The 23,655-nt window shown below is 46.4% G+C and overlaps 1 protein-coding gene across 1 annotated transcript; it reads left to right on the top strand.

Moving 5' to 3' along the window:
• The first annotated feature begins 1,277 nt into the window (after positions 1 to 1,277).
• LOC103636306 (uncharacterized) lies at positions 1,278 to 6,333 on the top strand. Its single transcript, XM_020542373.3, has 5 exons — positions 1,278 to 2,009; positions 2,810 to 2,919; positions 3,005 to 3,376; positions 4,141 to 4,891; positions 5,750 to 6,333. The coding sequence occupies exons 1-5, from the start codon at positions 1,748 to 1,750 to the stop codon at positions 5,839 to 5,841; spliced, it is 1,587 nt and encodes a 528-aa protein (XP_020397962.1). The 5' UTR covers positions 1,278 to 1,747; the 3' UTR covers positions 5,842 to 6,333.
• The last annotated feature ends 17,322 nt before the right edge of the window (positions 6,334 to 23,655 follow it).

Genomic DNA, 23,655 nt, shown 5'->3' on the forward strand with positions numbered 1-23,655 from the left:
CACGGTGCCACAAACACAAAACACCGTGTGATACAGTAGATGTAGATGTATCTAAAATCTATGTAAATCCAGCGCACCAATGAACTATGTCTTGTATCTTGAGCATAGACACATCATAGACTCAGGGGGTGTTTGGTTTCTAGGGACTAATATTTAGTCCCTTCATTTTGTTCCATTTTAGCATATAAATTGACAAATATAGAAACTAAAATAGAGTTTTAGTTTCTATATTTGATAATTTTGTAACTAAAGTGGAATAAAATGTAGGGACTAAAAATTAGTCCCTAGAAACCAAACACCCCCTCAGTGTGATACAATAAATATGTCTAAAACCGGTGTAAATTCAATGCACCAGTCAACTATATCTTGTATTTTAAGCATGAAGTCAAGTGATGTGTGCCCTCAAGAGACATGTCCTAATTTTTTTATATTCAACTCATAGATACACGTGAAGACATAGCTCAAGTCATACAAGGTAATCTCTAGTAAATCTTCGTTGGTCCCAAGATATGCTATTCTAAATTTCTAAAATAGATCTTAAAATTGATTAAATTTATATCTTAATTTATTAATATATATCATACTAACAAGTTGTTATATATTTTTTATTGTGGATTAAATACTTTGGAAATATATCCATTTGTAATATTAAATTACAAATTAAGATCATACTAAACAATTAAGATTGAGTTATTGCAACTCTAACTAAGCCTACAACTGCACTTTTCGAGTCTTCATGTACAAATAGGGCCTCTATGGGCATGTGTAAAACACGATGAAATTAGACCTAATCAAGGGCCATCTGATTCGACCCATCGAAAAAATCCGATCCGATCAATGCGACGGGCAGGTACGGGCTATAGTTTTTGATCCACAACAATCCACAGGTCAGGTATGGGTCGTGATTTTTGACCCAAAACCCGGCCCAACCTAAAAAAATCTGACACAAAGCCAAAAAAACCTGACCTAACCCGAAAAACCCCAACCTAACGCGTCCAATCGAGAGGCACATATCAACTTGATCCGACACGACACTATACACGGACCGAGCACGCGTCATTCTAAACGACCCATGACCCGACTCTGATCCGACGTTTAGACATGTCTAGGCGGAAATGCGGAATGATCATAGAAGATCTTGCCTTACCAATGCCCCATCCCAATTTCAAAATCTTCAAACCATCCACCACCAAAAATCTACACAAAGACAAGCTAATAAAAACAACCACACAGATCAACAGAAAAAGTTCAAAAAGCAAAATATAGTCTACATTAACACAACTAAAGAAACAATTAATTAGTAGCTTTAACAAGTCTATCCAAGAGTGCTTTACCTGCCCGTTCTTATCGGTAAACATGAATGAACATATACAGAGTATTACTATAGTACTGTAGACGAAATAAAATTTAAAATAAGTGGTGAAATACTCCAGTCCTGCTAGAGCTAGCTCGCTTCTCCAGTTCTCCCCCTCCGCCGCATTCGCCTTCCATTTCACCTCGCTGCGGTTTACCTCTCCCTTTCTCTCACCTTCCTCGCCCACCTCCATCGCCTCGTCCTTAACCATCGCCTCGTCCTTAAGCAAACGACGCGGCGAGCGACCCGCGACCCTAACCCTAGACAGAGAGAGACGAGCAGCTGGGCCGACCGCACGCACGCGTACCCACTCAGCGGCGCAATGGCGGGGCGCCCCCTCACCTCTCGCTCGTCGGCGGCGGCCGGCCGGGATGCGTGAGATCGCGGCGCCGGATGGGGAAAGACGCCGGCGAGGCGCAGCAGCCGCCGGACGGGGCGGGCGGCGGCGCAGGCGGAGGCGCAGGAGGAAGCAGGGGCGGCCGCTTCTGCTGCTGGTGCGGAAGAGGAGGAGGAGCGGCGAGGGTGATTCGGCTGCAATGCGTTGCGGCACTCGTGCTCGGGGTGGCCGTGCTGCTGTCGGCGCTCTTCTGGCTCCCGCCCTTCGCGGGGCGGGGTGGCGGCAAGGAGGGCCCGGATCCGGGCGACGAGTTCGGAGGTGAGCTCTTCCCCCCGCATTGCGAGATCTCGGTTCCATTCGCCCGTGGTCGCCGAGTGCCGGTTCTATGCTCGATCTGCGTCTGCTTTGCGCTGGGGTTCGTTGGTGAACGCTCAGCTTCGGATCTGGATGTGCGTGGTGAATAGTTGCGGTTGCGGGCTGGAAATTTGAATTACCTTTGACTGCGAGGAACCTTGTGGAGACGTTGCGTGTTGGGGCCGCAAGCTGGATCTTCTGGTGGAGCTCCGAGCTCTCTGTTGGTGCGCAGATGTAGTCGCATATGGCTCGTTTCTGCTTAGGCCGTTGGACAAGTGTCGGTGCTCTTTTTTATTCAGCCGAAACAAGTGAGTCGTTATGCGTTTGCATAAAATTCAAATCAACTGGAACGAATGGGTCTGTTTTGGCATGTGTAAGTGCTATTTTTGTAAACATAGTAGGTTTATACAGGCAACAAAGCTTTATGCTAAAACGGGGCTACTATTCTGCGCTGGTCTGTGGTATTAGGTAATAGCTGGAGTGCGGTCACAACTCACCAGCTATTTTGTGTGGCATATTAGATTCTGCGTTTCATCAAATTTGATGATGCCAGGGCCCAAGGATATCGATTCTGTGTGCCTGACTAGATTTAGTGTTGCCACCTAGCGTTCTGTTAGCATTCCTTGGTTAGCTCAGGTAATCAGTAGACAGGAATTTGCCCTATTGCCTATTCTTAAACCATATGAAATACAATCTTGCACTGGGCACATAGCAACGAACATTCCATTATAACCTATCTTTACTAATTAACCTTTTTTTTGCAGCTGCTATAGCGGCAAGCTTTAGGCTACACAAGACAGTTCCTGAGCTAAGTGGAAATAAATCCCAGCTCGTATTGGATATCTATGAGGAAGTTGGCATTCCTAATTCCACGGTAGGCCCTCTGATTGCCTTGATCTACACATTGCTTGATATTTGTATCCAGTTGCCTTAAAGTGATGCTCAAAAGTTCTATACAGGTGGTTGTGAATAAGCTACATCCATTGGATGGATCAAACTGGACAAACATCATCTTCAGCATTGTCCCTTTCCCAGAGAACGCAACTATATCATCAACATGGTTGAGCATTCTTAGATCAAAGTTCATGTCCTTGGTTGTACGGCAGTCAACAATCCACTTGACTAAGCCTCTATTCGGGAATTCATCATACTTTGAAGTAATTAAATTCCCAGGAGGAATAACAATTATCCCTCCACAAACTGCTTTTCTTCTTCAGAAGCCTCATGCGACATTTAATTTTACTCTGAACTATCCGATCTACAAATTACAAGACAGGACTAATGAGTTAAAGGATCAAATGGAGGCAGGACTACTACTCAATCCATATGAGGTTAGTTGTACCTTCTGCCTTCTGGCCTTGTTTCTTTGTGTTTGTCTGCATTGTCTGTTCAATTTTATAGCATCAAAGGAGGAAACATATGTACATGTAAGATTTGTTCATTTGATTCTTCTAGCAACCTTAATTATGCTAAAAGCGTATAGACATTTGGTGTTTCTGGCACTTCACAAGTTATGCATATTTATACGAAATTTGCATGCAAGTGATGCATATAATCTTGCAGACATATTGCAATCTCTAATGGAAGTTTATGTCATTTATTAATTTGCTGGGCATGTGTTCAAATATTCCTGTGAACATGGAATTCATGTACTGTAGGCATACGGCACCAGTTCACATAGTATCACAAATAAAAGTCCATCCAGGGTTGCCATTAGTAAAAAAAATAGTTTTAACAAGCAATATGCCAATATCAATAAAAATACATCATCATTAATAAAATTGTTTTTTCATCATAAATATAGTAATGTTAATATTTTGCTGTCAATCCATATAGCCAAAGTTATAAAAAAAGAGTTCACTGAGGACAAACCTAGATAGAGTTGTATACTTGTATTTGTGATCTCAAGAAGTAAAAAAAGAACGGAGCATAGATAGTTGTTTGCACCTTCTTTTTTTATTTGTGTGTGGTGCTTTGGACTTGTCATTCTATTCTAATCCAAAAAGAAAATTGAGAAGGGAGGGGTCGCCTAGTAGTGGTGTACCTTCCTCTTTCCTTGTCCTGTCATTTGAGTTTCAAATATTTTGCATTGCAGAATCTGTATATCAAATTGACAAATTCGGAAGGTTCGACGATTCTCCCGCCAACAATCGTTGAGACCTCCATTGTCCTCGAAGTTGGAAATCACCAGCCATCTGTACCAAGGATGAAGCAATTGGCACGCACAATTACCAATTCATCTTCATCCTCGGGAAACCTGGGTCTGAATCATACAGTATTCGGAAGGGTAAAGCAGATTAGCCTTTCATCCTATCTTAGGCATTCTTTGCATACTGGAGGTGGTTCTGATGCACCAAGTCCTGCACCCATGCATCACCATGGTCATCATGGCAATCATCACCATCACCACAGTCATGACGACAACAGGCATCTAGCTCCTGCTCCAGCTCCAGTACATTTTGCTATGCCGCAACCCAGATATGGTGCTCCACCTCCATCTGGGTGTCCATACAGCAAAAACAAGCCAAATAAAAGAGGGCCTGTTACAATTACACCAGCTGCTGAGCCTGCAGCTAATGATCACCGATCTACTTCCATTGCTTTACCACCACATCCATCGTCAACTTCATCTGCTAGTCGCTCTCGACATGGTCCCAGTATGCAGGGTGGAGCTCCTGTTTCTCACCCTCCTGCTCTACCAGAGCCACCTTTGCCCACCGTTTCGTTCGCTCATCCACATCTTCCAAGTGAACATGGAACAGGGATAAGTCCTGCTCCAAGTGAAGAGGCGGCAACACTAGCAGATCCTGCTGGGATGTCACAAGTGGCACCTGCACCTCATGCATGTGAGTTCCTTTTCCATTTACACTTTTACAACTGTTGTAGATTGTTATCTGGAAAAAAAGCACTTAGTTTATCTGCTCTAGAGTAGAGTATGCACATTGGAAGTAAAACACCGTGCAATGGTTAACAAGTCTAACGTTATGATAATACTCACATGAGGGTTTGAACAGTTCACTCCATTATTTCCCCCACTTTTTAGGTAAAATCTGGGGAAAAAATTTGCTGCAGCCCGGCAGCAAACCAGGATCTTTACAGCCCCTCACAAAAAAGAGGATAGACCTCATGCGCAGGTCAATAACACAACTAAAACGTTACCTGGTGGACCTGCAGGTGGGGTCTATCCTCCTTTTTGTGAGGGACTGCAAACCTCCTGGTTTGCAGCCGGGCTGCAATAAAGTTTTTTTTTCCAAAATCTGTGCTTGTAAGGATAAGGTGATATATTCCCTTTACTTAATCCAACATCTGACCTTATTGCCAGTATAATTAGTTGAGGTTAAATTGGCAAATTCTTTTTTAATTTTTTCCTATGAATACTGTTTGCATTGCTTCATACATAACTGTTAGGAAGAGTAAGTTTATGTTTTCCATTACAAAGTGGATCCTTTTTTATTGGTGGGTGGGTGGGTGGAAGAGGCTTGCATAGGGCGAGATAGTTATGGTTAGTTCAACTACCGGAGAATAATCCAGTGCTCCATTTATTTTCCAACAACTTACAACTACAGGTAGGAAATCCTATCGCTGACGAGCTAACAGTAACACAGCATGGTGTTGTCATATGGTACAATCATATACTACTAGTTGAGAGCCCATGAAACCAAAATAGCCTCTTGGATGTCTACATGATGTTTGTGGTATTGCAGCTTACGCCGCCAGGATGCAGGGCGATGCTCCCTGCCGCTGGATTCTTTTTCTCCTCGCGCTATGCACCATAACGAGCCTGCTAGTACGATGAAAGGAGTACACGGGCCGGCCAACATCAGCAACCGCCGCCGCTGTTTGTACGTGCTAAAGAGGACCGACCGCACGGGTCTCCCACCGGCAAGGCGACCATCAGAAGACCATAACGAGCTCGCCCCTCGTTGCTTGGTAGCTGTCAGTTTGTCGCTGCATGTAAATATTGGATGGGTTTACAAAACCGCGAGACGCGTGGTGGTCAAAGCCACAGGGGGTGGCAGGCCCTTGTCCAGCGTGTGTGTAGTGCTGCTGCCGCTGCTGCTGATTCTCAAGTCTGAATTCGGCAGACGCGGCCTCGTCAAAAGTGTAAAGAACCTCCAGTTCCGGAGGGTTCGTTCCGCATCTATCCACGCGCTCAGTTTTGCTGTGGCGGTAGTTCATGTGTCTGTGCTTACCGTGTCGTATAAAGTTGTAATATCAGCTAAGATCGTGGAGTCGTAGAATCAAGCAAAATAGAAGTCCAAACGACAGAATCGAGATTTTTTTGTTTTGTTTTTGTCGGCCATGCAGCCATGCTACCAGTGCAGCAACATCAGCAGCAGGTATAGATCCAGCGCAGCACCAAAGCAACAAACAGTGCGGCGCGGGCGTGGCAGCTATAACTGGCCTCTGCCTCTTTGCGGCGTTAACTCGCTACAGGACAAGTAGGACACCCGGGGAACCCGAGTACTGACTATCTTTCATCAGGTTAAAAAAGTGGTTGCCTGACCACCACGCCCTCACTCCCCGGCTAACTATCGAGCGCCTTTGCTCCTCCTCGCTTGCCGGCTGCCGTCGGCCAGTTGCATTAACGCCGCCCTCTGCCTATCATCCACTTTCCGCTCGAAAAACAGCAGAAAGCCATCACGTCAGACGAAAATATTATTTTTACATTATATGATCTTGAATTTAAACAATGCTACAACAAAAGACTCATAAAAATATCTAGTTTTTATTATATTTTCTCTGATTTTAGATAAATTTTTATAATTTTTAAATTTTAAAACGAAAATTACCGAAAATAGCTTTCGGAGCCAACCGGTAACGAAAAAAATACCGGAAAACCGCCGGTTTTCGATCGGAAAATTTAACTCTGCTACCTATAGCGCTTCCAGTCCCATCACTTCGGTTACCAATTACACCATCACGAGTGCATAAACTTTACCATCATCTTAGAGCCACATTAACATTATATCAATTTTTCTTTTACAAACTTTTATTTAAAATAAAACATGATGTTTTGTTGGGAAAACTCACACTATCACATAATTAACAAAAAACACATAATTAAACAAAAAATAAAATGTATTTTTTAAAATAAATACGTAGTTAGTAAAAAATGATATAATACTACTCATCATTGTCATCCTTTCCTTTCATCTCTTCTATATTCCCTTCGTCATTTTTTTGTCAACTTGTGGACCCTTTTCGTATCATTGTCCATCTTGGTGAATTGCTCAAACAATTTTGATTCAATCATCCTCTGGCTGATCTTGTAGAGCTTGTTCAATATGCCCTTCTCCATGACAGGTGGCTCGTTGCTGACCCTGTCTCTTTGCATTGTGCTCTTGCTCTATCATGGCCAATAGGGCGTGTTGGTTCGACGCTATCCAATGATGTGGAGCTATAATTGTTGTCCAAGTTATGATGGAATCGTTTCCTTCCATCGCTAGAGTAGGGGTGGTAATGGATCATGACCCTAATACTTCCTTCACAAACCAACAAGGCCCTTAATTTTGTTAGTTCAAAATTATATTGTTTTATGATCCGGCCCTAACTTGACCCGATCCTTAAATTTCCTAGGCTAAATTAAATGGCCCGCTACCACCCCTGCGCTAGAGTCGTCGTCACCATATGTCGTGTGCACCACTTGGGATGATGGTGAAGAGTGTGCCACATGTGCTCCAAGTTGAAGTCTGTTTCACTGGACCTACTACGAAAGCTCTCTTTTGCCGCTTCAAGGATCATAACATCATTTGCTCCCTTTGATGAGCCATAGACAATCAGTTGTATGTGCCATTGAAGAGGGAGATTGTCGTGGTTTCGGAAACCGGGAGACATTCGGAGCGAAATGCTAGCGGGGAATCACTTCGAATGGTGAATCTCTGGGACTCGTACGAAGAACTTGGGACATGGGGTTTATACTAGTTTAGGCCGGAGCCCTAGTCTAGTGTAGTGTTGATCGTAGTATTGCAATGGAGTGTGTTACAGTTCGTGTGCTCGTGTGTAAGAGGAAGGAGAGCTTGCCGTTTTATAACTCAAGGACAGGACCTTATAGAGGCGACTTGTTCTCTATGGGCACGTGGGCTATATGTTGCCTCGATCTGGCGTAGCGCTCCTGAGGCAGTCCGTAGGGTTGTCTGTAGCCATACTCCTGGTATGTCGTATCGCCTTGCTTGTTCATCATAAGGGTCCCTGTAGCGAGTCCTCTATTGACATCTTTGTGGTAGTTTCTTGGGCTTTCTTTGGGCACCTCGTTCCTGGGTGCCCGACATAGACTTTGCGGTTGTTTGTGGACCACTAATTCTTTAGCTGCTTGGGGTACGATGGCGAGAAGGTTACATGCTGGAGTTGTACATACTCTCTATTTGGCCCTAAAAGGTCGACTGTCGGAGAGAGAATTCTCCGGCCGGATGGCGGAGTGCATCCGCCCTAAATCCTAAGATGAGGAAGGGGCTTAAGCGTTTTGCCTATCCTGCTAAGCGGACATGAAACACATGAACACGCGAGAGTTTTAGAGTGGTTCGGGCCGTCAGAGCGTAATACCCTACTCCACTGTGTGTTGGATTGTTGTGGAAGCTTGAGAGTCTGAATCTAAGTGAGCCTAAAGACTGATCTTGTGTTGTAACGTCGCATGCCTCCACTTTATAGCTGAAGGGGGGCATGCACAAAGGTACTGGGCCCCGACATGTGGGCCCAGGGACATAATGGATATAGCACTTGGAGCTACAAATGTTCGTCGCTGGAGCAATCTTCTCGCGCCCTGACATCCGAGATCTGCGTATCCTCGGCGTGCAGGGGAAGCTTCTTGTATAAAGGATGGTGAGTACAGTGCACTGCATGGAACGTGCGCACTGTTTGACAATAGACTGGACATACGCGCCGTCTGCAGGATGACCCTTGACGTCGTCTGTCAGCGGAGTGGACAGGACGCATTAAATGCTGGGAGGGCACATCGTCTGTCAGCATGGTGGCAGGCGGCGCGTCCTCTCCGCAATAAATGCTGACATCGTGCGGCTTTAGAGACCTTACGTCAGGCTCTGCCCGTTGGCTGACGTCACGGGCCACAAGCTGAGAGCACCTAGAGGGGGGGGGGGGGGGGGTGAATAGGTGATCCTGTAAAACTTCAAAACTTAAGCCACAAAAACTTGTCAAGTGTTAGCACAATTATGGCCAAGTGGCTAGAGAGGAGTCAAAACACAATAACCACAAGAAATCAATCACAGAGATGACACAGTGGTTATCCCGTGGTTCGGCCAAGTACAAAACTTGCCTACTCCACGTTGTGGCGTCCCAACGGACGAGAGTTGCACTCAACTCCTCTCAAGTGATCCAATGATCAACTTGAATACCACGGTGTTCTTGCTTTTCTTTTCTCAATCCCGTTTGCGAGGAATCTCCACAACTTGGAGCCTCTCGCCCTTACAAAAGATGTTCACAGAGAATCACGGAGCAAGGGAGGGATTAGCAACTCACACACGACACAAAGATCACAGCGAATATGCACACACAAGACCCAGACTTGAGCTCAAGAGACTAACACACTAGAACGGAGCTCAAATCACTAGAATGTCGAACAAGTGCGCAAGATTGATGTGTGAGTGATCAAGAGTGCTCAAGGAGTGCTTGGTTATCTCCTCCATGCGCCTAGGGGTCCCTTTTATAGCCCCAAGGCAGCTAGGAGCCGTTGAGAACAAATCTGGAAGGCCATCCTTGCCTTCTGTCGTCGGGGGCACCGGACAGTCCGGTGTACACCGGACACTGTCCGGTGCCCGATTTCTTTCCTTAACAGGCGCAGCCGACCGTTGCCAACCGTTGTAGATCTGGCGCACCGGACAGTCCGGTGCACACCGGACAGTCCGGTGCCACTTTCCGACCGTTGGCCAGACCACGTGTCGCGCGCAGATTCCGCGGCCGACCGTTGGCTCGGCCGACCGTTGGCTCACCGGACAGTCCGGTGCACACCGGACAGTCCGGTGAATTTTAGCCGTACGCCGTCGGCAAATTCCCGAGAGCGGCGTCTTCAGGTCGAGGCAGCCTGGCGCACCGGACACTGTCCGATGCACCACCGGACAGTCCGGTGCCCCAGACCGAAACAGCCTGTTGGCTGTACACAGCCAACATTCTCCTTTTCTTCTTTTCTCTGTTTCTAACACTTAGACAAATATATTAGTACACAAAACCAATGTACTAAGGCTTAGAAACATACCTTTACTTGTGATTTGCACTTTGTTCATCCATTGGCATAGATTCACATTTAAGCACTTGTGTTGGCACTTAATCACCAAAATACTTAGAAATGGCCCAAAGGCACATTTCCCTTTCAATCTCCCCCTTTTTGGTGATTTATGCCAACACAACATAAAGCAACTAGAACAAGTGCAAAATCACTTCAAATAAAATAAATTTGAGTTCTATTCAATTTTGGCATATATGGATCATCCTTTGCCACCACTTGGTTTGTTTTTGTAAATCAAAGCTCAAATCTCTATCTCTAAGTCAAACACACATGTTGAAGCATAAAGAGAGTCATTCCAAAAGAGATTGATCAAATATTTCAAAAGCTCCCCCTATTTCCCATAATCAATACTTCTCCCCACAAGAAGCCAACTTTTGACGAAAGAAACAATGCAAGAGTTTTGAATAAACCAAAAGCTCTACTCTACTATTTTCAAAGTTTCTCAAGTGGTAGCTGATCCATCTATTGCTTTGGCCTTTATTTTCTCCCCCTTTGGCATCAAGCACCAAAACGGGATCAACTTTGGCCCTATAACCCCATTGCCTCACCAAGATCTTCAATTAAGAGCAAATGGCAATAAGAGTTCATGAGATGGACTTGGAATAAGTTACCCTCTCATCGGAGTGCAGTGGAAGTCTTTCATGGTCCAAGTCCACCTTTTCCCTTTCAATTCTCCTTCGAGACTAAAACAAGCAAACTCAAGCATATGGTTAGTCTCAAAGGGTCAAGTTGTAACACATCTCCCCCTAAACATGTGCATCACTTTGCAACGGATTTGTGAGGTCCAGGGAATGTTTGTACAACTTGAGCACCACAACAAGCAACACAATGCAGAATGAACATGATCAAAGGCATAAACACATGTATGCTACAATTCAATCCAAGTTCCGCGAATCTAAGACATTTAGCTCACTACGCAGCCTGCAAAAGGTCTTCTCATCTAGAGGCTTGGTAAAGATATCGGCTAGCTGGTTCTCGGTGCTAACATGAAACACTTCGATATCCCCCTTTTGCTGGTGATCTCTCAAAAAGTGATGCCGGATGTCTATGTGCTTTGTGCGGCTGTGCTCAACAGGATTTTCCGCCATGCGGATAGCACTCTCATTATCACATAGGAGTGGGACTTTGCTCAGATTGTAGCCAAAGTCCCTGAGGGTTTGCCTCATCCAAAGTAGTTGCGCACAACACTGTCCTGCGGCAACATACTCGGCCTCAGCGGTGGATAGAGCAACGGAAGTTTGTTTCTTAGAGTTCCATGACACCAGGGACCTTCCTAAGAATTGGCACGTCCCCGATGTACTCTTCCTATCGACCTTACATCCAGCATAATCGGAGTCTGAGTATCCAACCAAGTCAAAGGTAGACCCCTTTGGATACCAGAGCCCGAAGCAAGGCGTAGCAACTAAATATCTCAGAATTCGCTTCACCGCCACTAAGTGACACTCCTTAGGATCGGATTGAAATCTAGCACACATGCATACGCTAAGCATAATATCCGGTCTACTAGCACATAAATAAAGCAAAGATCCTATCATTGACCGGTATGCTTTTTGATCAACAGACTTACCTCCTTTGTTGAGGTCGGTGTGTCCGTCGGTCCCCATCGGCGTCTTTGCGGGCTTGGCGTCCTTCATCCCAAACCGCTTTAGCAGATCTTGCGTGTACTTCGTTTGGGAGATGAAGGTGCCGTCCTTGAGTTGCTTCACTTGGAACCCAAGGAAGTAGTTCAACTCGCCCATCATCGACATCTCGAATTTCTGCGTCATCACCCTGCTAAACTCTTCACAAGACTTTTGGTTAGTAGAACCAAATATTATGTCATCGACATAAATTTGGCACACAAACAAATCACCATCACATGTCTTAGTGAAAAGAGTTGGATCGGCTTTCCCAACCTTGAAAGCATTAGCAATTAAGAAATCTCTAAGGCATTCATACCATGCTCTTGGGGCTTGCTTAAGTCCATAGAGCGCCTTAGAGAGCTTACACACGTGGTCGGGGTACCGTTCATCCTCGAAGCCAGGGGGTTGCTCCACGTACACCTCCTCCTTGATTGGCCCGTTGAGGAAAGCGCTCTTCACATCCATTTGGTACAACCTGAAAGAATGGTGAGCGGCATATGCTAGCAAGATACGAATTGATTCTAGCCTAGCCACAGGAGCAAAAGTCTCCTCAAAGTCCAAACCTGCGACTTGGGCATAACCTTTTGCCACAAGTCGAGCCTTGTTTCTCGTCACCACTCCGTGCTCGTCTTGTTTGTTGCGGAACACCCACTTGGTTCCCACAACATTTTGCTTAGGACGAGGCACCAGCGTCCAAACTTCATTCCTCTTGAAGTTATTGAGCTCCTCTTGCATGGCTAACACCCAGTCCGAATCTAGCAAGGCCTCTTCTACCCTGAAAGGCTCAATAGAAGAGACAAAGGAGTAATGTTCACAAAAATTAACTAATCGAGACCGAGTAGTTACTCCCTTGCTAATGTCACCCAGAATTTGGTCGACAGGATGATCCCTTTGAATCATCGCTCGAACTTGGGTTGGAGGTGCCGGTTGCGCTTCTTCCTCCATCACATGATCATCTTGTGCTCCCCCTTGATCACACGCCTCCACTTGAGGTACCTGTTCGTCATCTTGGGTTGGCGGATGCACCATGGTTGAGGAAGAGGGTTGATCTTGTTCTAAGTGTTCCTGTGGTCGCACATCACCAATCGCCATGGTGCGCATGGCGGCCGTTGGAACATCTTCTTCATCTACATCATCACAATCAACAACTTGCTCTCTTGGAGAGCCATTAGTCTCATCAAATACAACGTCGCTAGAGACTTCAACCAAACCCGATGATTTGTTGAAGACTCTATACGCCTTTGTATTTGAGTCATAACCTAACAAAAACCCTTCTACAGCTTTGGGAGCAAATTTAGAATTTCTACCCTTCTTCACTAGAATATAGCACTTGCTCCCAAATACACGAAAGTAAGATACATTGGGTTTGTTACCGGTTAGTAGCTCATATGACGTCTTCTTGAGGAGGCGATGAAGGTAGACCCTGTTGATGGCGTGGCAAGCCGTGTTCACGGCTTCCGTCCAAAAGCACTCGGGGGTCTTGAACTCTCCTATCATCGTCCTTGCCATGTCAATGAGCGTCCTGTTCTTCCTCTCTACCACACCATTTTGCTGTGGTGTGTAGGGAGCGGAGAACTCGTGCTTGATCCCGTCCTCTTCAAGGAACTCCTCCACTTGAAGGTTCTTGAACTCGGACCCGTTGTCGCTCCTTATTTTCTTCACCTTGAGCTCAAACTCATTTTGAGCTCTCCTGAGAAAGCGCTTGAGGGTCCTTTGGGTTTCAGACTTATCCTGCAAAAAGAACACCCAAGTGAAGCGGGAAAAGTCATCAACAATAACTAGACCATACTTACTTCCTCCTATGCTCAGATAGGCGACAGGTCCGAAGAGATCCATATGCAGCAACTCCAGGGGTCTTGAAGTGGTTATCACATTCTTGCTGTGATGCGCTCCTCCCACTTGTTTACCTGCTTGACAAGCTGCACAAGGTCTATCCTTTTCGAATTTCACGTTAGTCAAACCTATCACGTGTTCTCCCTTTAGAAGCTTGTGAAGGTTCTTCATCCCCACATGTGCTAAGCGGCGATGCCACAGCCAGCCCATGCTAGTCTTAGCTATTAAGCATGCATCTAGACCGACCTCTTCTTTTGCAAAATCAACTAAATAAAGTTTGCCGTCTAATACACCCTTAAAAGCTAGTGAACCATCACTTCTTCTAAAGACAGACACATCTACATTTGTAAATAGACAGTTATATCCCATATTGCATAATTGACTAACAAATAGTAAATTATATCCCAGAGACTCAACTAAAAACACATTAGAAATTGAGTGCTCATTTGAGATTGCAATTTTACCTAACCCTTTTACCTTGCCTTGATTCCCATCACCGAATATGATTGAATCTTGGGAATCCTTATTCTTGACGTAGGAGGTGAACATCTTCTTCTCCCCCGTCATATGGTTTGTGCATCCGCTGTCGATAATCCAGCTTGAACCCCCGGATGCATAAACCTGCAAGGCAAATTTAGGCTTGGGACTTAGGTACCCAACTCATGTTGGGTCCTACAAGGTTAGCACAAATATCCTTAGGGACCCAAATGCAAGTTTTGTCTCCCTTGCATTTTGCCCCTAACTTCCTAGCAACAATTTTCTTATCCTTTCTACAAATAACAAAGGAAGCATTTAAAGCACAATAAATTGTAGAAGGTTCATTCACTACTTTCCTAGGGGCATGAATAATATTCTTTCTAGGCATAGCATTTTTCCTAGACATATTTCTACCATGCATACAGGAAGAACTAGAAGCAAACATGGCATGTGAGTTAAAATCATCATAAGCATTATAACTCCTATAAGCATTTCTAGTTTGTCTCCTATCATGATATATAAAAGCATGATTCCTTTTAGTGCTACTTGCCATAGGGGCCTTCCCTTTCTCCTTGGCGGAGATGGGAGCCTTATGGCTTGTTAAGTTCTTGGCTTCCCTCTTGAAGCCAAGCCCATCCTTAATTGAGGGGTGTCTACCAACCGTGTAGGCATCCCTAGCAAATTTTAGTTTCTCAAAGTCACTTTTGCTAGTATTAAGTTGGGCATTAAGACTAGCTACCTCTTCATTTAATTTAGAAATGCAAACTAGGTGTTCACTACAAGCATCAACATCGAAATTTTTACACCTAGTGCAAATCTCAACATGTTCTACACAAGAGTTGGATTTATTTGCTTCTATTAGTTTAGCATTTAAATCATCGTTTATGCTTTTTAGGTTAGAGATAGAATCATGGCATGTTGACACTTCACAAGCAAGCATTTCATTTCTCTTAATTTCTAATGCAAGGGATTTTTGAGCCTCTACAAACTTATCATGTTCTTCATATAACAAATCTTCTTGCTTTTCTAAAAGTATATTCTTTTCATTCAAGGCATCAATTAATTCATTAATTTTGTCTATCTTAGATCTATCTAAGCCTTTGAACAAACATGAATAATCTACTTCATCCTCATCACTAGATTCGTCCTCACTTGAAGAAGCATAGGTAGAGTTGCGAGTACATACCTTCTTCTCCCTTGCCATAAGGCATGTGTGACGCTCGTTGGGGAAGAGGGATGATTTGTTGAAGGCGGTGGCGGCGAGTCCTTCATTGTCGGAGTCGGAAGAGGAGCAATCCGAGTCCCACTCCTTGCCTAGATGCGCCTCACCCTTTGCCTTCTTGTAATGCTTCTTCTTCTCCCTCTTGTTTCCCTTTTCCTGGTCACTATCATTATCGGGGCAGTTAGCGATAAAATGACCAATCTTACCGCACTTGAAGCATGAGCGCTTCCCCTTCGTCTTGGTCTTGCTTGGCTGCCCCTTGTGACCCTTTAGCACCGTCTTGAAGCGTTTGATGATGAGAGCCATCTCTTCATCATTAAGTCCGACCGCCTCAATTTGTGCCACCTTGCTAGGTAGCGCCTCCTTACTTCTTGTTGCTTTGAGAGCAAAAGGTTGTGGTTCGTTGATCGGTCCATTCAAGGCGTCGTCCACGTACCTTGCCTCCTTGATCATCATTCGCCCACTGACGAATTTTCCTAAGACTTCTTCGGGCGACATTTTGGTGTACCTGGGATTCTCACGAATATTATTCACCAAATGAGGATCAAGAACGGTAAAGGACCTTAGCATTAGATGGACGACGTCGTGGTCCGTCCATCGCATGCTTCCGTAGCTCCTTATTTTGTTGATAAGGGTCTTGAGCCGGTTGTATGTTTGAGTTGGCTCCTCGCCCCTTATCATCGCGAACCGTCCAAGCTCGCCCTCCACCAACTCCATTTTGGTGAGCAAGGTAGCGTCATTTCCCTCATGAGAGATCTTGAGGGTATCCCAGATTTGCTTGGCGTTATCCAAGCCACTCACTTTGTTATATTCATCCCTGCACAATGAAGCTAGAAGAACAGTAGTAGCTTGTGCATTCTTATGGATTTGCTCATTAATGAATATAGGACTATCCGAACTATTAAAGTGCATTCCACTATCTACAATCTCCCATATACTAGGATGGAGAGAGAATAGGTGACTACGCATTTTGTGGCTCCAAAATTCGTAGTCCTCCCCATCAAAGTGTGGGGGCTTGCCGAGTGGAATGGAAAGCAAATGTGAATTTGAACTTTGCGGGATACGAGAGTAGTCAAAGGAAAAGTTAGAATTAACCGGTTTCCTTTGCTCGTAGTCGTTGTGGTCGTCGTCCTTTTGGGAAGAAGTAGACTCATCACTGTCGTCGTAGTAGACGATCTCCTTGATGCGCCTCGTCTTCTTCTTCTTCCCTTCCTTTCGTCTATGACCCGAGCCGGAGTCGGTAGGCTTGTCATCTTTGAGCTCATTGACGAAGGACTCCTTCTCCTTATCGTTGATCACGATTCCCTTCCCCTTAGGATCCATCTCTTCGGGCGGCTAGTCCCTTTCTTGAAGAGAACGGCTCTGATACCAATTGAGAGCACCTAGAGGGGGGGGGGGTGAATAGGTGATCCTGTAAAACTTCAAAACTTAAGCCACAAAAACTTGTCAAGTGTTAGCACAATTATGGCCAAGTGGCTAGAGAGGAGTCAAAACACAATAACCACAAGAAATCAATCACAGAGATGACACAGTGGTTATCCCGTGGTTCGGCCAAGTACAAAACTTGCCTACTCCACGTTGTGGCGTCCCAACGGACGAGAGTTGCACTCAACTCCTCTCAAGTGATCCAATGATCAACTTGAATACCACGGTGTTCTTGCTTTTCTTTTCTCAATCCCGTTTGCGAGGAATCTCCACAACTTGGAGCCTCTCGCCCTTACAAAAGATGTTCACAGAGAATCACGGAGCAAGGGAGGGATTAGCAACTCACACACGACACAAAGATCACAGCGAATACGCACACACAAGACCCAGACTTGAGCTCAAGAGACTAACACACTAGAACGGAGCTCAAATCACTAGAATGTCGAACAAGTGCGCAAGATTGATGTGTGAGTGATCAAGAGTGCTCAAGGAGTGCTTGGTTATCTCCTCCATGCGCCTAGGGGTCCCTTTTATAGCCCCAAGGCAACTAGGAGCCGTTGAGAACAAATCTGGAAGGCCATCCTTGCCTTCTATCGTCGGGGGCACCGGACAGTCCGGTGCACACCGGACACTGTCCGGTGCCCGATTTCTTTCCTTAACAGGCGCAGCCGACCGTTGCCAACCGTTGTAGATCTGGCGCACCGGACAGTCCGGTGCACACCGGACAGTCCGGTGCCACTTTCCGACCGTTGGCCAGACCACGTGTCGCGCGCAGATTCCGCGGCCGACCGTTGGCTCGGCCGACCGTTGGCTCACCGGACAGTCCGGTGCACACCGGACAGTCCGGTGAATTTTAGCCGTACGCCGTCGGCAAATTCCCGAGAGCGGCGTCTTCAGGTCGAGGCAGCCTGGCGCACCGGACACTGTCCGATGCACCACCGGACAGTCCGGTGCCCCAGACCGAAACAGCCTGTTGGCTGTACACAGCCAACATTCTCCTTTTCTTCTTTTCTCTGTTTCTAACACTTAGACAAATATATTAGTACACAAAACCAATGTACTAAGGCTTAGAAACATACCTTTACTTGTGATTTGCACTTTGTTCATCCATTGGCATAGATTCACATTTAAGCACTTGTGTTGGCACTTAATCACCAAAATACTTAGAAATGGCCCAAAGGCACATTTCCCTTTCACAAGCCACGCGGCAGCAGTGGGTCTCCGCCTAAGCGGGGAGTGCAGGGCAAGGCCTGGACACGTGCCAGCACCAGATCCTAACTCATGCTGGGGTTCCCCCCGTCCCAGGACCTTGCTAAGGTCCGGACCTTACTCGGAGGGACCTGGGGCCCATCCGAGGGACCCGGCATGCCTTCTTGGGTGTCCCGGACCGTAATCGACGGCCCGGGTTGTGTGTACATGGGTCCGGACCCAATGATACATCTCGAGGTGTACCATCTTTCCTTGCCACATGGTGCCCCTAGACCTATCCACGTGGTGGGGTCAGGTGCCGTTCTCCGTGTGGCCAGAAGTATCTTTATACTGTAGTAGGGGGTATCCCTGATTCAGGGTACCGACAGTGGCCCCCGGGCCCGTCTCAGGGGAGGATACGAGCCTGCAGGTGGGGCCAGAGTCTGATTGGCGATTGGCCTGCTGCTCCTACGCGCCTGTTGATGCAATTACTGCCGGCCCACCTATGGTCACGCCGACTGCCACGCCTGTTCCTGCGGTTGACTGGCCCGTGACCTTCGTACTTAATGTCACTGTTGGGCCATGCGGGGTGCCTCGAGTCGCTGCATTGGTTCTGAAAACTTATCTTTTTAGTCTTTTGTGACGGCCCCGAGGAGACGTGGTATTGGCGTGAGCGGCGGTGCGACCTTTCCGCACCCAGTAGCTGACGCGCCGGTTGCATGACATGTGGGCCTGGGCCCCCATGTTGGACTGTCGGTTGCAGCGAAGCTGAGGGGGCGCACAACCGTGGAGCGGTTGTACGCTTCCTGCGCGGCGGTTCGCTTTTTCGACCGCTAGTTTCAGCAAAGATGAAGGGGCGCATAACCGCGGGGCGGTTGCACGCTCCTTGTGAGGTGGTTCGTCTTCCTGACCGCTGGTTGCAGTGAAAATGAAGGGGCGCATAACTGCGGGGCAGTTGCATGCTCCTTGCGCGGCGATTTTCCTTCTTCGTGCTTCGGGTCAGCCTGTATGACATGTGGGGTCTGGCCCCCGTGTCCTAGGGTGGGAGCCCCGGTGCTCATCAGAGGAGACTTTGCCCGCGACGCTTCGGGGCGTGAGTGGGGAAATCCGCCTTTAAAAAGGGGTCCATCCCCCGGGCAGTAGCCATGCCTCTCTCCTCTTGCATTCATCGCGCTCTTCCGCCTTCCGGGCCTCTGGATGGGGCGAGTCGGTGTTCACTGGAAGGATTCGCGTCAGGGCCACCCCCTCCGGTGGTCTCACCGCCGGGGAGCATGCGCTCTTCGCCTCCTGCGCGGCGGTGCTGCCGATCTTGTCTTCTTCTTGCTCCTGTTAGAAGAGCACGACCTCATGGGGGTTGGAGCTCTTCTGCCATCGCTCGGCTTCAAGGATTTTCATCATGTAGCCCGGCTGCAATCTCCCGCCAGTGGTCATCTAGAAGGATGACCACCAGCCTTGTGGTGGAGAGAAGCGAGCCGGGTTGCGGCCTCCCCCCTGCCCTCAGCTTCAAGGATGTTCATCATCCTCGCTGGGGTGGAAGGCGAGCCAAGTTGGGGTCTGAAAGGGAAATGTGCCTTTGGGCCATTTCTAAGTATTTTGGTGATTAAGTGCCAACACAAGTGCTTAAATGTGAATCTATGCCCATGGATGAACAAGTTGCAAATCAAAAGTAAAGGTATGTTTCTAAGCCTTAGTACATTGGTTTTGTGTACTAATATATTTGTCTAAGTGTTAGAAACAGAGAGAAGAAGGAAAGGAGAATGTTGGCTGTGTACAGCCAACAGGCTGTTTCGGTCTGGGGCACCGGACTGTCCGGTGGTGCACCGGACAGTGTCCGGTGCGCCAGGCTGCCTCGACCTGAAGACGCCGCTCTCGGGAATTTGCCGACGGCGTACGGCTAAAATTCACCGGACTGTCCGGTGTGCACCGGACTGTCCGGTGAGCCAACGGTCGGCCCGAGCCAACGGTCGGCCGCGGAATCTGCGCGCGACACGTGGTCTGGCCAACGGTCGGAAGAAGGCACCGGACTGTCCGGTGTGCACCGGACTGTCCGGTGTGCACCGGACTGTCCGGTGCGCCAGATCTGCAACGGTCGGCAACGGTCGGCTGCGCCTGTTAAGGAAAGAAATCGGGCACCGGACAGTGTCCGGTGTGCACCGGACTGTCCGGTGCGCCCGACGACAGAAGGCAAGGATGGCCTTCCAGATTTGTTCTCAACGGCTCCTAGCTGCCTTGGGGCTATAAAAGGGACCCCTAGGCGCTTGGAGGAAGAGACCAAGCAACCTTAGAGCAATCTTGATCATCCACACTCAGTCTTTGCGCATTCGTTTGTCATTCTAAGTGATTCGAGCTCCGTTCTAGTGAGAATTTTGAGATAGTCTTTTGAGCTCGATTCTTGGCCGTGTGTGTGCGCATTTTGCTGTGGATTTGTGTGTGTTGCTTCCCTCCCTTACTCCGTGCTTCTTTGTGAAACTCAATTGTAAGGGCGAGAGACTCCAAGTTGTGGAGATTCCTCGCAAACGGAAAAAGAGCAAAGAAAAGAAGAACACCATGGTATTCAAGTTGATCATTGGATCACTTGAGAGGAGTTGAGTGCAACTCTCGTCCGTTGGGACGCCACAACGTGGAGTAGGCAAGTTTTGTACTTGGCCGAACCACGGGATAACCACCGTGTCATCTCTGTGATTGCTTTCTTGTGGTTATTGTGTTTTGACTCCTCTCTAGCCACTTGGCAATAACTGTGCTAACACTTAACAAGTTTTTGTGGCTATAAGTTTAAGTTTTACAGGATCACCTATTCACCCCCCTCTAGGTGCTCTCAATTGGTATCGGAGCTGTTCTCTTCAAGAAAGGGACTAACCGCCCGAAGAGATGGATCCTAAGGGGAAGGAAATCGTGATCAACGACAAGGAAAAGGAGTCCTTCATCAACGAGCCCAAAGATGACAAGCCTACCAACTCCGGCTCGGGCCATAGACGGAAGGAAGGGAAGAAGAAGAAGAAAAGGCGCATCAAGGAGATCGTCTACTACGACGACAGTGATGAGTCTACTTCTTCCCAAAAGGACGACGACCACAACGACTACGAGCAAAGGAAACCGGTCAATTCTAACTTTTCCTTTGACTACTCTCGTATTCCGCAAAGTTCAAATTCACATTTGCTTTCCATTCCACTCGGCAAGCCCCCACACTTTGATGGGGAGGACTACGGATTTTGGAGCCACAAAATGCGTAGTCACCTATTCTCTCTCCATCCTAGCATATGGGAGATTGTAGATAGTGGAATGCACTTTAATAGTTCGGATAGTCCTATATTCATTAATGAGCAAATCCATAAGAATGCACAAGCTACTACTGTTCTTCTAGCTTCATTGTGCAGGGATGAATATAACAAAGTGAGTGGCTTGGATAACGCCAAGCAAATCTGGGATACCCTCAAGATCTCTCATGAGGGAAATGACGCTACCTTGCTCACCAAAATGGAGTTCGTGGAGGGCGAGCTTGGACGGTTCGCGATGATAAGGGGCGAGGAGCCAACTCAAACATACAACCGGCTCAAGACCCTTATCAACAAAATAAGGAGCTACGGAAGCACGCGATGGACGGACCACGACGTCGTCCGACTAATGCTAAGGTCCTTTACCGTTCTTGATCCTCATTTGGTGAATAATATTCGTGAGAATCCCAGGTACACCAAAATGTCGCCCGAAGAAGTCTTAGGAAAATTCGTCAGCGGGCGAATGATGATCAAGGAGGCAAGGTACGTGGACGACGCCTTGAATGGACCAATCAATGAACCACAACCTTTTGCTCTCAAAGCAACAAGAAGTAAGGAGGCGCTACCGAGCAAGGTGGCACAAATTGAGGCGGTCGGACTTAATGATGAAGAGATGGCTCTCATCATCAAACGCTTCAAGACGGTGCTAAAGGGTCACAAGGGGCAGCCAAGCAAGACCAAGACGAAGGGGAAGCGCTCATGCTTCAAGTGCGGTAAGATTGGTCATTTTATCGCTAACTGCCCCGATAATGATAGTGACCAGGAAAAGGGAAACAAGAGGGAAAAGGAGAAGCATTACAAGAAGGCAAAGGGCGAGGCGCATCTAGGCAAGGAGTGGGACTCGGATTGCTCATCTTCCGACTCCGACAATGAAGGACTCGCCGCCACCGCCTTCAACAAATCAACCCTCTTCCCTAACGAGCGTCACACATGCCTTATGGCAAGGGAGAAGAAGGTATGTACTCGCAACTCTACCTATGCTTCTTCAAGTGAGGACGAATCTAGTGATGAGGATGAAGTAGATTATTCATGTTTGTTCAAGGGCTTAGATAGATCTAAGATAGACAAAATCAATGAATTGATTGATGCCTTGAATGAAAAGAATATACTTTTAGAAAAGCAAGAGGATTTGTTATATGAAGAACATGATAAGTTTGTAGAGGCTCAAAAATCCCTTGCATTAGAAATTAAGAGGAATGAAATGCTTGCTTGTGAAGTGTCAACATGCCATGATTCTATTTCTAACTTAAAGAGCATAAACGATGATTTAAATGCTAAACTAGTAGAAGCAAATAAATCCAACTCTTGTGTTGAATATGTTGAAATTTGCACTAGGTGTAAGGATATTGATATTAATGCTTGTAGCAAACACTTAGTTTCTATTTCAAAATTGAATGATGAATTAGCTAGTCTTAATGCTCAACTTAAGACTAGCAAGAATAATTTTGATAAACTAAAATTTGCTAGGGATGCCTACACGGTTGGTAGACACCCCTCAATTAAGGATGGGCTTGGCTTCAAGAGAGAAGTCAAGAACTTGACAAGCCATAAGGCTCCTATCTCCGCCAAGAAGAAAGGGAAGGCTCCTATGGCTAGTAGCACTAAAAAGAACCATGCTTTTTTGTATCATGATAGAAGTGCTTATAGGGGTTATAATGCTTATGATGATTTTAACTCACATGCCATGTTTGCTTCTAGTTCTTCATGTATGCATGGTAGAAATATGTCTAGGAAAAATGCTATGCCTAGAAAGAATGTTATTCATGCTCCTAGGAAAGTAGTGAATGAACCTTCTACAATTTATTGTGCTTTAAATGCTTCCTTTGCTATTTGTAGAAAGGATAAGAAAATTGTTGCTAGGAAATTAGGGGCAAAATGCAAGGGAGACAAAACTTGCATTTGGGTCCCTAAGGACATTTGCACTAACCTTGTAGGACCCAACATGAGTTGGGTACCTAAGACCCAAGCCTAAATTTGCCTTGCAGGTTTATGCATCCGGGGGTTCAAGCTGGATTATCGACAGCGGATGCACAAACCATATGACGGGGGAGAAGAAGATGTTCACTTCCTACGTCAAATTTAAGGATTCCCAAGATTCAATTGTATTCGGTGATGGGAATCATGGCAAGGTAAAAGGGTTAGGTAAAATTGCAATTTCAAATGAGCACTCAATTTCTAATGTGTTTTTAGTTGAGTCTCTGGGATATAACTTACTATCTGTTAGTCAATTATGCAACATGGGGTATAACTGTCTATTTACAAATGTAGATGTGTCTGTCTTTAGAAGAAGTGATGGTTCACTAGCTTTTAAGGGTGTATTAGACGGCAAACTTTA

Source organism: Zea mays, chromosome 8, assembly GCF_902167145.1.
Source record: "Zea mays cultivar B73 chromosome 8, Zm-B73-REFERENCE-NAM-5.0, whole genome shotgun sequence".
Lineage (NCBI taxonomy): Eukaryota > Viridiplantae > Streptophyta > Magnoliopsida > Poales > Poaceae > Zea > Zea mays.